This window comes from Cygnus atratus, chromosome 2 (assembly GCF_013377495.2).
Source record: "Cygnus atratus isolate AKBS03 ecotype Queensland, Australia chromosome 2, CAtr_DNAZoo_HiC_assembly, whole genome shotgun sequence".
Taxonomy (NCBI): Eukaryota; Metazoa; Chordata; class Aves; order Anseriformes; family Anatidae; genus Cygnus; species Cygnus atratus.
Window position 1 is genome coordinate 79,806,214 of NC_066363.1, and position 14,319 is coordinate 79,820,532.

At 36.5% G+C, this 14,319-nt stretch overlaps 1 protein-coding gene across 1 annotated transcript in view; it reads left to right on the forward strand.

Moving 5' to 3' along the window:
- The window catches only part of RELCH (RAB11 binding and LisH domain, coiled-coil and HEAT repeat containing), a 74,268-nt gene that overhangs the window by 40,064 nt on the left and 19,885 nt on the right, over window positions 1-14,319 (forward strand). Inside the window, exons 11-16 of the mRNA XM_035552786.1 lie at window positions 1,617-1,729; window positions 6,648-6,738; window positions 10,717-10,788; window positions 11,599-11,739; window positions 12,445-12,609; window positions 13,435-13,582. Coding sequence (XP_035408679.1) covers window positions 1,617-1,729; window positions 6,648-6,738; window positions 10,717-10,788; window positions 11,599-11,739; window positions 12,445-12,609; window positions 13,435-13,582 — 730 coding nt within the window. The remainder of the gene's footprint in view (window positions 1-1,616; window positions 1,730-6,647; window positions 6,739-10,716; window positions 10,789-11,598; window positions 11,740-12,444; window positions 12,610-13,434; window positions 13,583-14,319) is intronic.

Consider the following 14,319-nt stretch of genomic DNA (forward strand, 5'->3'; position numbering starts at 1 on the left):
AATTTAGCTCTTCGTGCAATAACATTTGTAAAATTTCTCTTTAGAAAGGTTTCACATTTTTTTACATTGTGCTAAAATCATAGAAAAGCAAAATCAAAAATTGGTTCATATTAAAATGTTGAGAAAAAAAAGTGTCCAATTGCTCAAATCTAGTTTTCATTTCTCCTTCTGTACTTCCAGATTTTTGAAGTGGTTGGTGAGATATTTCTGTATGCACTCATCTGTCTCGTAATTTTCCTAATCCATACCTTTTGATGGGTTAAATATTGCTAAAGTGACTCGCAGAACATTGAAATACATTCTAGGACCTGTCTTGGCCATCTTCAGGGGGGAAAAAAGCATGTTGAGTAGATTTTTTGTTAATGAAAACAAGAACTATCAGGAGGAGACTAGCTTAGGCGATGCTCTAAAACAGAGCATTGTTCTTTGCTTATAATAAACATAGCTCTGGCTATTCAGGATAATCAAAGTTGAGCTTACTTCTCAAGAACATCAAGAATAGGTCACTTTGAATGTCTGCAAGCAGAATTTGGCACCTCTCTGCAACGATGTTAGAGAAAACTACAGTTTTTTCTAGGCTTTGTACAATCTTTCCTGGTAATCTGAAAAGTGTTTTGCCAGTGTCATCTGCTTGGTTGTCACTGCTTATTAATTTGCAAAGAGCTTTTCTGTTGAAATTGGCTCCCAAGTGTGTGCAAGGTGGGAGAGGCAGTCTCCTGGCTACTAGCCTGTGTTTTCTCTGCAGACACCTTGGTTTGTGTTGCTTTTCTCCCCCAAACTCCCATTGTGATATTTCTGTCCATATATTATTAAAATCAACTGGAAATTGTGTGGTTTCCAAATTGGAGTAAAGGCTCCTATTATCAGGGTCAAGGAAAAGGACTTCCAGTCCATGTTTTACAAACATTTGTTTCTTCTGGGAATGAATACCATTAAGGTTTTAAGGCATATAGATAAGAAAATCTTTGCTGCTGTGAACAGTCTTGTATTTTCTCTTAGTTAATGTTTCATATGGTATTTTCTTGGTAGTTTGTTCATTAAGGAAATTGAATTGCTCTAAAGATAAAATTCAGACTTAGATATTGCCTATTTATTGAAAAAAATCTTTTAATAAACCATGTCATTCTCAATCAACACAAAATAGAAGGTATTTGTCTGCAGTCACCTTTACCAGTGTATGTTCCATGATGCTCATTCAAATTTGTGCATGAAAATTTTGTGCGTGCTTCATTGGACATTTTATCTCTAACTCCACAGATTGTTCCATAGATGTCTGTGGAACTTTCTTAGTTCAGTAGGTAGTGGAAAAAATATAGACCATATATGTCCTGTAACTCTGGTTACAAGTGACCTGCATATGTTAATTGTAATTTGTGTAGAGCTTTTTATTTTCTGTGCTGCTTGTCCCCTAATCTTTCCTAGCAGGAAAATAATTCTAACTTTCATAAGCCTTCACTTTTTTCAGGTCACTTTTATAAGAGGTCAAGACTGAAACATCTGTAACTTTTTTGATGTTACATGACTAGATTTATCTTCTTAGTTTCTTTTTCCATTAATGAAAATTTGCCAAAAGCATTTTTACTTTGTTTGGTTTTCCCCTACCTGCAACTTTTTAGGAACTGATCCCACTCATCCTGTGTACGGCCTGCCTCCATCCTGAACCCAAAGAGAGAGATCAGCTTCTACACATCCTGTTCAATTTGATCAAACGACCAGATGATGAGCAAAGGTGTGTTTGTGTGTTGCAGGACAAGAAGGAACATTTTTTCTTTGTCAGAGAAGCAGAACTAATAGAAATTGGATATTACTGGATGATTTTAACCAAGTTTCACTGAAGCTGATATTTTGTTGGTACAATGTTGACAAATTTGTGTGGACTTTGGGGCTTTCCATTTCTATAACCTGTACTTTCTGGTTACTGAAATGCAAGAATGTGCTTGGTTAGCTGCAGTGTAACATTTCAGTTCCTCTCTTCCTTAAGGATGAACTGGAATTTTCTGTAAAAATAAACTTTAGGATCCTACTTCTTAGTTTAGGATCCTGCTTCTTAGTAGTGGTAGATAGAGGGATCAAAGCAGCTTTTTTAAACTCCTGTCTTAGCGTGTTCTAGTTACCCATATGTTTGTAAGCTAAACAGTGTTTATTTAGCATGGGAAAACAGTTGGAGGAAAGTAGTACTGTTTTTGTTTGTGGTTCACTACTATGATAGTAATAAACATTCAGAAGACTGAAGCAAATTATTTAGTTTTGACAAGTATTAACAGCTTTGTTTTATTTTAGTTAAGCCTTTGAAACAAAATATTGTTTTTATTTTGCTTTATAAATGTAGTTCTTTCTTAGTAGTCAGAATGTCTGACTTTGTACCACTCTGGGTTAGATTATCCTTAAGGTTGAAAGGCTGTATCCTAGCTGGTATGTTTTCTTTAATTATGGAAAGTTTTTCATATTTGGTGATCTGTTGTTCTTCCATTATTTTATTCAGAGTTGTTATAAAGCATCTGTATCTGTTGCTTCTCTATTCTGTCTTCAGAATAGGCTTTAATGAATTAAGTCAAACACGTTTCTTTTGAAGAATCTCTGAAACCCAAGTGTTCTGGTGTCTTTTTAAATTGTTCCCATGTTAAAACATAGTGATGATGTGTAATTGAAAGAGATGTCTTGGAGACTAAAACAAACAGACACAAAAAGTATAAATAAATAAGTTAACTTGTAGTACAGTGGCACCATGCGGGTTGAAATGACATAAAGAAGCAGTCCTTGTTCTACTTCAGGTACATCAGAAAATTGCTTCTGAAAAATCTACAGTTCTCTAAAATGTTTTCAATGTCCCATGCAGATTGTGAAGCTAAAACTGTTTTGTGATTGAGCGGGGCAGGAAGCTGCATCTCAATTCTAGTCCCTTGTAGTTGATTTGTCACAAGGCCGGTGGCCTGTCAAGTTGATTTTTCATACACTTGTTTAGCTGTTGTTGGGTATGTCATTTCCAGCAGCTAAGACGGAAGAAAATCCAACTTGCTTTTTCCTTAAAGTTGTTCATTCTTTGTTGTGAAATAGAAATTTATATCTAAAAATGATAACTTGGTTTCATCATAAATTTGGGAAGAGTATTCTGCTATATTCCCTGGAGGGCAGAGGGGTACATGCCATGTATGCATGACTTATTTACACACATGTGAGTTGTAATCAATTTTAATGTTGCCACAGCACCTTACTGAAGAATAATCTCCATAAAAGAAAAGAGATTCTGAATAAAAATTGGGAAATACTTATTCAGAGCTTGTTTCAGTCAGTATTTTTTTATATCGTATATTTATGGAAGGATACTATTAATGCTTGCTTTTTATCTAAGTAAGTTTGAATAATGTTTTAGCAGTCTTGCGTGCTATCAAGTGAGCAAAGACATTCAGGTTTAATCACCAGGACAATCATGTTAATTAGTTCTTACGTTACTCAGTCACCTACTGCTATGCTGTACAGGCCTACATTTTACATTAAAGTAGCAGATGATAAGTTGACTTTTTTAGTTTGTTAAATGTAGGAGACTGAAATATGGCATCGCATTTATACTGAACAACCCATTAAAATAAACCTGCTGCTTACTATAAATATTTGGCCTTGTAAAGTATGCTAACAGTTAGTCAGAAAGCCCGTGTTGTCCTTTCCCCTGTGAAGGGCATTTTGGTGCTTGTAGACGTAGCATATCACCGTAGTCTTGTACATTTGTCATATTTAACAAGTCCACTTTTATCCTCAAGGCTCTGCTCATTAATTCACTATTTGGCTTTTCCAAATGTGTATCAAATTCTCTTCTGCAAGCAAATACGTGTTAGCTTTACTTAAAATGCTTTTTGGACAATTATGTCATTTTTGGAAGCCAGGGAGCCATGAAGAAAGCAGTTTATTGTTGGGGTCTTTTAGGACAAGGTTAAAACATAGATTGAAATGTAAACTCTTGAGAAGATCTCCAAGCATAATATATGTAGAAACAGCTCTCTTACTGAAGAGAAATTAAAATACATTACACTTAGTGGGACTAGTATGAGTTTTCTTGGGTCGTATGATGCCACTTTGTGCAGAATTCATGTAACTTGTTGACATATGATGGAAAACTCTTGTAAGCAAGTTTTTAATGTAAACTTCAGGTGTAACAAAAGACTCTGAACTGTGTATTGTAAGACTAAATTGCTAACCAGTGCATGCAGCCACTTTCTAAAACATCTAGGAAGAGCTAAGAAGTGTTAAGCTATGTGTTCTGCTCTAACTCTTGCCACGTTCCTTGAGTCTGATTCTTGATTCCACTTTGTTTTTTGTACTGATGAAGCTGAGTAGTACTGATTGGCTTTATGTTCCTGTCTAGGGGATTGTAAGCGCATAAGCTGAAGAGAGCTGTTTGTGGAAAGCCTTCTCAACATCTTGTTAACAAAAGAGAGCATCCTGACAATAACTGGAAATACATTTTGCCCCATATCTAGTCTAGATGGCAACTTTTGGAATAGTTCAGTGTTAACGTATTTGGTTTCAATAACTTGTCATTGGCTTCCTTTCAACCTTTCCTTTCCCTGAAATACCAGCTGTTGTCACATACTTGAAGGATGGTTATAGTAAAATATGTCAAAGATTATTTTTGAATAGTTTTGCAATATCTGAGATTTCCCAACTTTATCGCCAAGGCAAAAGGGAAGTCTGACTTAATTTTGAGATTTCATTAAGGTTTTTTGAGGTTTAGTTAAAAATAATATACAGTTTGTCTTTCCCTTTTTCTGATGCAGTAGATTTCACATGACTACTGTATCCTGCCATTTGCTATTAATATATTATGTAAGTATGCTCTGTTGCCCAATTCTGTGATTAGGTGTAGGTCAAGAACCAGACAGGTATTTGAATTTCTCTTGTTTGTTGTAGAACTTGGAATTGCCACAGTCTTTTGTCTCCATATTGCTATCACAATATCAGCTTTTGATTTCTCGAGTCTTATCTAATCGTTATGTTTTTGTTTTTCCCCCAAACCTTTTACCTTGATCAAAGGTCTAGTTCACTGTATGTGGTAGAGAAACTAAAAAAATATTTTTAAAAAAAAAAGTTTGTATTGTTTGGCCTATAGCATGCTGGGAAAAAATCTTTTAGGTAGACTATTTCTCCTTGAAAATATTCTGAAAGTTAACACGTCTCTTTTTGATGGAGGAGTATGTTGTATTACTGGTCAAGAAATAATCAGCAGAATCTCTGCCTTTCAACCTTAAGGGCATACTGTTAGCTGCAGTAAATATTCAGGAGTTCAGAAATGACACTGAAATGGTATCAGATTAATTCTGTCTTGCCTTCTGCAAAGTATTAATGAACAAATTCAGTAGTATTCTAATCTGACTGTAAAGGTGATAAAATGAGTGTCTCAAGTTTGTGTGTTATCATTTGAAACTGGTTATCTAAGTGTTGATGTAAACACTAAAACTAGATCAAATTGGTAAACTATATGCAAAGTTGGTTTCATTCCAGTCCTGTTAACAGAAGAAATAACTAAAACTCAAAATTCCTAGCAAAATAAACTCTCATCAAATAAAAGTTAAAATATCATAAATGACAGCTGAGTACACTTTTGCAAATGCCAATAGTTTAATCTCATTTTTGCCTCAGTGGACTTAAAAACAAACATCCGTCCCTCCCTCCAAACTTCCCTACTATGTATTTTGCAACAGGATGATCTATCTTCAATCATTCCCTATATATCCACTTTTAAGTTAAATTTTACTTCTACATCTACAGTAGAACCTCATTTTGTGTATAGCTGTTTGTGAGGAAGGTGGTTCTTCAAATGTCTTAAATGTAGGTAAGATAATGGAAAAAATGAGGGATTTATGACCTCACATAGTTCCTGAAGTTACTCACCCAGCTGCTTGCATGGATTGGTCAAAAGGACATTTTTACTTTAAGTTTTTTTGGATCCTAATAGTAAATAATAATTATTTAGGAATAAGTATTTTTAAATCTCCTAAATTGTTTGTTTTGTTGTTGTCATTTTTTTTTAGCAAGAATATAAATAGAAATTAGGTCATCATATATACTACTGATAGATCGTGTCCCTTCCATAATGGGCTTTTGAAGATTTCTGACAAGAGTAAAGTCCAGTATTTTGGGAGAGATTACAGTAACTTGCATATTAGAATGTTGCAAGACCGTTTCATGGAAGAATGAAATTACTTTGAACAAAGGTCATTCAAACCAACAGATGCTTCTAAATAAAAGCAGTAGGTAGTGTTAATTAAGTTAGATCTTGTTATTGCATGGTGAATCATGGTATTCAGAATTAAGACTTGTATCAGAGATTTAGTCAGAGATTCCCAATCTCAGACATTAGGAAATGAGTGCTCAGGGGTTCCCCAGTCAGAGATTTTCAGGCTCTGGCTCACTGCATTTTGGATCTACTAGTTTCTTGAAAAGGCATATTAAGTAGAAAACAATATAACGGCTTTCAGTTTAAGATTTAGCCTTTCAGTCGGTGTCAGTCAGTGTGTATGGAGTAAGATTTTGACTGTAGATAATTACCTGTTGCCTGACCATACATGTTTTTCCTGACTTAAAGAATTAGGATGTCATATGTTATAGAGCTTCTCTTTACAAACAGATTAAGTTTTTTAAATTTATGTTTTCAGACAGATGATACTGACCGGTTGTGTGGCGTTTGCCCGACATGTTGGACCAACGCGTGTAGAAGCTGAGCTTTTACCACAGTGTTGGGAACAGGTAATGGTTATTTTGTGCTTTACACTAGTAAATTAGTTGCAACTTCATAAATGTTGGGTTTTATTTGTTGACGTGGAGGTTGTTTTAGTTTTCTTTTTCAATAAATGTCGGTTCAAGGAATTCTTCAGAGATGTATTTGGATGGTCTTTGTCATTATTATGTAAACTTTTATGTAACGTGGAAAGGAATTCAGAAACAGAAAGTTTCATCAAGTGTATCTGGAGATTCTAGGTATCTGTACATCACGTACCTGTATGTTATATAGAAATGCAGATAGGCACGCATTCATCAGCAGTCCTATTGCCAACTAGGTGTGTTTATAAATTTCAAACAGTCATTTCCAGACGGTTGGAAATCCATTTGCATTCAAAGATACAATTTGCTGACTTTGACATTGTAATTAATAAGTCTTTGGAGCACCTTGGAGCAGTATCCACACTTCTTCAACAGAAAATTAAAGATTAATGTAGTCAGAAATGTAGATGGCTTACACCTCCAAGACCAGCCTGAAGCTTACAGTGTGACTTCTAGAATCACAATGACCTTTTCTACAGATAGTCTGAATTAACAGAAAGAACTGAACAACCAAACTGAATGCTCTTTCTGTTTCATCTGAGACATAGAAACAGAACAAGATGAGTTCGGGTGAAAATGTTTCCTTCTTTAGGGTAGAAAAAAAAAAGGGATTTCATCACCTAAAAGACAGTGAATAATTAAGCTATGACAAGAGTTGTAATGCTTGTTTTGATGGCCCCGTCTTTCTGGTCTGATAATTGTCTCCTGTTTCTCCACATGCATAACTCAGCCATCTCTGTTTCACAATAAAGTCCAATCTTTAATTGCCTTAACGCTTTTTGACAGCGCAAGTACGTATTAGATGTAGCATTTGTGCTTATGTGTATGACTAATTTATCTATTGATTAAAGGAAAGATCCACAGCAATTAAACTTAAACCTTGTTTTGTTTTCTTAGTCCTTCTCATGAAAGTTAAACAGTGTTTAAAGGAACCAGTCTCACTTCAGTAAGAGCCCATCTTCATCGTTCCAGTTTCCTGATAATTGCTGATGCACAAGACAAACCAGTCCAACTGTGACAGTGCAGCATATCAGGCTGCCAAGCCATATGACATCATGCATTTATTTAATGCAGTTTGCCAGACTTTGTTTGCAGTCCTGAGCCCAGGTCAGCATTTTCTTCAGCAAAATACTAACTGAATCTCATTGTCACAGAACTGATTTTGTAGAAAGACCTCAAAAGTACACATACGGTATGATTTTCTATCTTTTCTCAGTGGATGTCACTAATCCCTTAATCATGAAGGGGCTAATGTAGTTGAGCTCCAACCAAAATGTACTTACAGATGCAAAGGACTGGGCTTTCAGAACATTCAGCATTTTTATCTGCATACTCTGGATCTCAAGCTAGTCTTTGCAATATTTCTACCTGCTGTTCACAGCTCTACACGTAGAATTTTCTGGCTTGCTCATCTGAGTTTAGATCAAGGCTCTGTGGATGCTAAAAGTTCCCTAACAGCTAGTGACCAATTAACTGGCTTCCAAAAAATGTAGTACTACTAATTAAAGACAAAGGAAAATAAATGATAATCAATTTACAGTTATGTTTACACTTTCATGGAATAATAATCTTCCCTGAACAACAAGCGTTAGAGAAACTTGGGTCTTTTTCTTTTTTCCTTTCCAGTATGTCAGTATGTCTCTGAAGTAACAGGGGCAATATTTATATTGCCTTGCCACTCCACCTAAACCAGATGAAACGAGTATTTGCAATTTCCCTTGAGTAGGCAAAGGTTCAGGAAGTGGAGTATATGTCTATTACCACTAGGGACTTTGTGTTTAGAAAGTTGTCACGTAAGCCAAAGATACCATTAGTTTCAAGTATTAAAAGCAGTCTAATGCATGCCCATAGTGTTTGTCATCTATGAAATCTAAATCTCCATGCTTGCAAAATAATACAGGTGCCCTGTTGGTGTATGAATGCAAAACAAAAAAATCAGAGACACTCAAGGAATTCTTTCATGCTTGATGGTGAAGTTTGCTTCATATGCATGATATATCTTCGGAGATTTCATTTCTCAAGACCAAACAAACCCAGCTCTCTCAGTCTCCCCCCATATATCTGATACTCCTATCTCTTAATCATCGTCTTATCTTTCTGCTGGACTTGCTAAAATATGACCATGTCTCTCTGGCTGGGGAGCCCAGAACTGTACACAGAACTGTACACAGATTTGGTATCACCAGTGCTGAGGAGAGGAGAAGAATCATCATTTTCCGTACCTACACATCATGGTCATCCTACTGCTGCCCAGAATACCCTATGCTTTCTTGGTTATGAGGGTACATTGCTGGCTCAGCTTGGTATCCACAACCAGGCCCTCCAGGTCACTCTCTGCTGAGCAGCTTTCCAACCTGTTGGCCCTGAGCCTGGCCCTGTGCATGGGAGTTATTTCTGCCTGGGTGCACCACTTAGTTACACATCTTCATTATTGGCCTTGGAATCACCCCTTGGGGCATTCCACTGGGGACTGACCCCCCTCTACTGGACTTTGTGCTTCTGGTCACAACTGTTTGAGCCTGCAATTAGTTCAGACGGTTTTCTGTCCGCCTCACTGCGCACTTGTCGAGCCCAGACTTTGTCAGCTTGTATGTGAAGATGTTTTGGGGGGCAGTATCAAAAACCTTCCTGAAGTCAAAATAAACAATATCCCCTGCTTTCTCCTTGTTCTCTGAGCCAGTCATCTTATCTTAGAAGGCTATCAGGCTGATCAGGTGTGGTTTTTCCTACCCAAATCCATGTTGACTTGAAGAACATGATTCCCAATCACGTTCTTGTGGTTTCTGGGATTAATTGCTCCAACGCTTTTCCAGACAGTGAGGTAAGGCAGACTGATCTGTAGTTCCCTGGATCTTCTGTCTTGTCCTTCTTGAAGATAGTGGTCACATTTGGTTTCTTCCGGTGCTCAGGAACCTCCCCCATTGCAACAGCCGTTCAGTGTTTGTCAAGAATGGTCTTGCCATGACAGCAGCCAGCTCTCTCAGCATTTAGGGGTGCATCCCACCAAGGTCCTTAGACTCATATGTGTCCAATTTGTTTAAATGTTTCCTAACCTGATCATTCTCTCCCAAGGGTAAGTATTCCTGGCTCCAAAGTTTCCCATGATTTTTAGGGACCTGGGGTTGCTGAAGACAAGTGTGCCCAGTAAAGGCCAAGACTCAGATGGCGGCACTACCTTGGTCTTTTCCATGTTAAGATAGCTGTTCTTCTGCACAGCAAGAGAAAAAGAAATAGTCGCACCAGGTGCATATACTGTTTTACCTGACAGGATGAAACTATTCACTTTTCCCTGCCATTGTTTTGCCCTAAAATTTTTTATTCACACAGTGTATTGAAACATACTGTTTTTCATTGCGCAGCCATTAGTGCTGTTCTCTTACTGATCATAAAAGCTGATTCCACTGGGATGCAAACTTCTTTCAGAAGTGTTGATACCAAATTTCTATGGCAGAATTTTCAAATGGCCTTTGGAAAGGGGAGGTAGGCAGCACAGGAGTAAGAGGCTCTTGAGAACAGGAACTGTGTTCAGTCGCATCTTAGAGACGTGACATGTTCATGCTGAACGTGGGAACAGAACTTCAAAACCATGCAAATACTTTTAGGCTTAGTATTTGTGTCCTCTTCTGACCCTGACTGCTTGGCAAGACCCGGGCAGCTATGCTACAATGGTTGGCTCAGATCACTAGAGGGCACTTGTGTAGTTCTTAGAGGACAAGACAAAATATTGCAGGATCTGCCAGCTCCCAAGTTACTCGTGTTCTTCATATCCATATGCAATTTCTACAGGCACAGCCAATGTTTATCTAAGAGGTGCACACATATCCCTCTGTTGCAGTTCATTCTAACCACATTTTGAATACTGGTTTGTGCAAAGCAAATAGCCATTCTGTTTCTCTTCACCAGATCAACCACAAATACCCAGAGAGACGGCTACTGGTAGCAGAGTCTTGCGGAGCTCTAGCACCTTACCTTCCAGTAAGTATTAATAATGACTCTTAATACTTTTCATGAAACCAACGATAAAATCTGTTGCTTGACACAAACATGTTACCTTCTCTAATATAGCCAAGGGTGGATGTTACGTGTAGACAGTCACGTTATCTTCTACTTTGTCACACATAGGAGGTTCAATAAAGAGGATATCTGTTATTATAGGTGAAAGGAGGTCAGTGTAGCTATAACATGTCTTAACAACCAGTGTAGCCTGATAAAATTGTCTTTGTTTCAGAAAACATGAAGTAAAGGTAGTTAAGATCAATTAAGTAAATCACTGAAAAAATGACACCCAGTAACAGAGTTCTTTGGACACTGTAATGTTTGACATGAAGAATGCTGCTATTCAAAAGAGGCAGCAAAATTAGGTCAGTGGCCAACTAGAATTTGAAGCTTCAGACAAAGATGAAAATAATCAAAATTAAAAACCTGCTTTTCCAGTTTAGCAATGAAGTGATTAAAGATTCTGTTTTAAGTACTGTTCCAAGTCTAGGCCTACAGTAGTATTTTACTGTCAGTTATTTCTGGTACGTGCTTCCATATGAGTTAAAGGACTCCAGTTCTGTGCTTAGTAGGACAAAAGGCTCTATAATGAGGCTACTGAAACTTTATTTTCATTCATCTGCTATCTTGGCAGCTGAATGCATAGTAATCAAAAGGGGATCCATAGTTGGAGGAAGGGATTGTTGTTTGCGAGCACTAATAGAAGGGCAAATTATTTATAGAAATTGATATGAACCAGCATATCTTGTTTCACTGGATTTAACAAGAATTTTTCTTCTTTACAAACAGAAGGAAATTCGTAGTTCATTAGTACTTTCCATGCTGCAACAAATGCTAATGGAAGATAAGGCAGATCTGGTACGAGAAGCTGTGATCAAAAGCCTTGGCATCATTATGGGGTATATTGACGATCCAGACAAATATCAACAGGTACAGTTTGAGTTGGGTTCTGTGTGGTTCTGTGTCTATGAAATGTGTTCTATATTTATTTCTGGAGTAGTAAACACATAATTTTAAATATTTTTATTAAACAGTTCTTGATACTTTTAAATGTTCATGTTTTATATGAATGCTGATTTTTATTGTATCACTGAGACTGAAAAGAAAGCATATACTTACAAGTGTCATTAGAACCTTGAGTGTAAGCTTCATACAGAAGCTTCTTTAATAATTCATAAATCACTTTCAAGAATATAACACTTCATTGCTCACCTGATACTATTAGCCAATTTGAAATCATCATTTGCTAACAAAGATTGATCTACTGCAACAAAGCCTACTTGTAGTTGTTATTAATGCTGGCTAATAATACTTCAAGTTCTTTAAAGCGAAGAATTTCTCTTCCTGTCATGAGTTTTTGAAGGTGGAGTGGTCAAATGTGTTTGTATTAATTCTGATAACTTGACGGTAAAAAAATGCTAGCAAGGTTGTTGGACTACGTGTTGTTTACCTTTGCAGATGAAGTGGGAATGTATGTTGAGAGGCCTCAATACACTACTTTGGTTTACTTTTTATTAGTGTAAAAGTTTTACAATAGGTGATTTTTTTCTAGTCTGTGCATGTTTTGTGTATCTATCTTCAGCATAAATTGTAGGAAAAGTCATTATATTCTTAATATTTATTTTTTTTTGCCAGGGGTTTGAACTGCTGCTTTCGGCTTTAGGAGACCCTTCAGAACGCGTAGTTAGTGCAACACATCAGGTATTTTTACCTGCATATGCTGCCTGGACAACAGAGCTGGGAAATTTACAGTTCCATCTTATACCTACACTGCTTAATAAAATTGAAAAACTGCTCAGGGTATGTTTTCAGCTGTTTCTGCATTGGAGAGCTTTCTTTTTATCTTTGTTATGTACACTGACTTTTAAAAAATTTATGTAATTGCTACTTATGTTAGCAATTTTCTGGAGTTTTTTTTTTTGTAACTCTTAACATTTATTTGTGCTTCAAAATGGGAAGAAAACAAACAAAAAAGAACAAACAAAACAGATGCTTCTTTAACATTTTGTTTTATAGCCCAATAATCAATGTGCATTTCAGAAAAAGCTTACTTGAGTCTGTGACCAGATGGCATGTGTTTTTCTGAATACATTTGTCCTGTATTTACATTGTTTTTAAGAGTCACACAGTGTAGCTTTTAATAAAGTGCAGTATTTATTGCACACCAGAAGAAGGATGATTGAATGGTTTAATTACGTGGTTTGCAGTTTTGAGTCTGTTTGTCTGCACAGTTGGCTGGGGTAGATACCTGGAGAGTTCTGGAAAATAGGATATTTCATACAATTTAACATTCTTAACCAAGCTGCCCATTTTAAGGGTACAGGTAACTAGTTTATTCAATTTTTAGATGCACTGGTCCTCAAGACGAAGGAGTCCTATTTTTCAAAATGTGCTGAAAAACGTTCTTTCAGAATATTGGTATGTTCAATGATGTGAACCACTAAATGCCAAAGGCTATGTAGCTTAATTCTTTTGAGAAGTACCCTAAGGGCGAGAAGGGTGTTTGGATGGTGACACAAAGTACACTTGTGGTCAGAATATATTGCTATATAATTAGCATTTCTATGTAGAAGTTCATCACAAGTGCATTCAACCTGAAAACTTTAAATGTCCTGTCTGTTTCAGGAAGGAGAACATGGCTTGGATGAACATAAGCTCCACATGTATCTGTCTGCTTTGCAGTCACTGATTCCTTCATTGTTTGCATTGGTGCTACAGAATGCACCTTTCGCAAGCAAGGCTAAACTTCAGGGAGAAGTACCACAGATAGAAGGTAAATGATTAATTTCTGATAAGTGGAATTTTGGGAAACATAAGTATAATTCAGTGACAAATCTCAAATCAGTGTTAAATGCAAAGAAGAAGTGTCAGAAATAGTGCGTAGTCCACATTTACATGGAATTCTCAAATACTTAGGGTTAGTAAAAAACATAAGCTGCAGAATTTATGCATAAACTTCAATGTGTTTTTTTTTAATAACATGCTATCTATAAAATAATCTAAGTTCCTGTCCCCAAACCTTTTTTCTACTCTACCTATTTTTGTTGTATTTTCAGATGTAGGAAGAACAGAGGAAGAAGTTCAGGGAACCTCTGTCGTGTTATGAACTTCCTTTAATGTGACTGAGTTGATGGAGTGAATTATTGTTCTTTTAAAAGCTAGATTCCAACATAGGAAGATTTGTCATGACTTTTTTTGTTCTGTTTTTTCCCTTTTTGGGAAAAAGTCTTTCTACTTCCTTCCCTCATACCCCCACTCCTACTCTATTGCTATGAAATAAGTCAATGATAGAAAAAACCCGTCTCAGCTATTTAACTAATTACAAACATCAGTTTATTGATACAGAAGAAATTTGTAAGACGTGAATATGTACAAAATGATTGCCAGTAGAAGAAAGGAGAACTAAATTATATCTTTTAAGATTTTTTGCTAAAATTTCTTTAGTTACTTAGCAGTGTTCCTTAGTGTAGGTTATAGGCAAAATAGCTTCTCTGTGCCTAGTGATGTCAT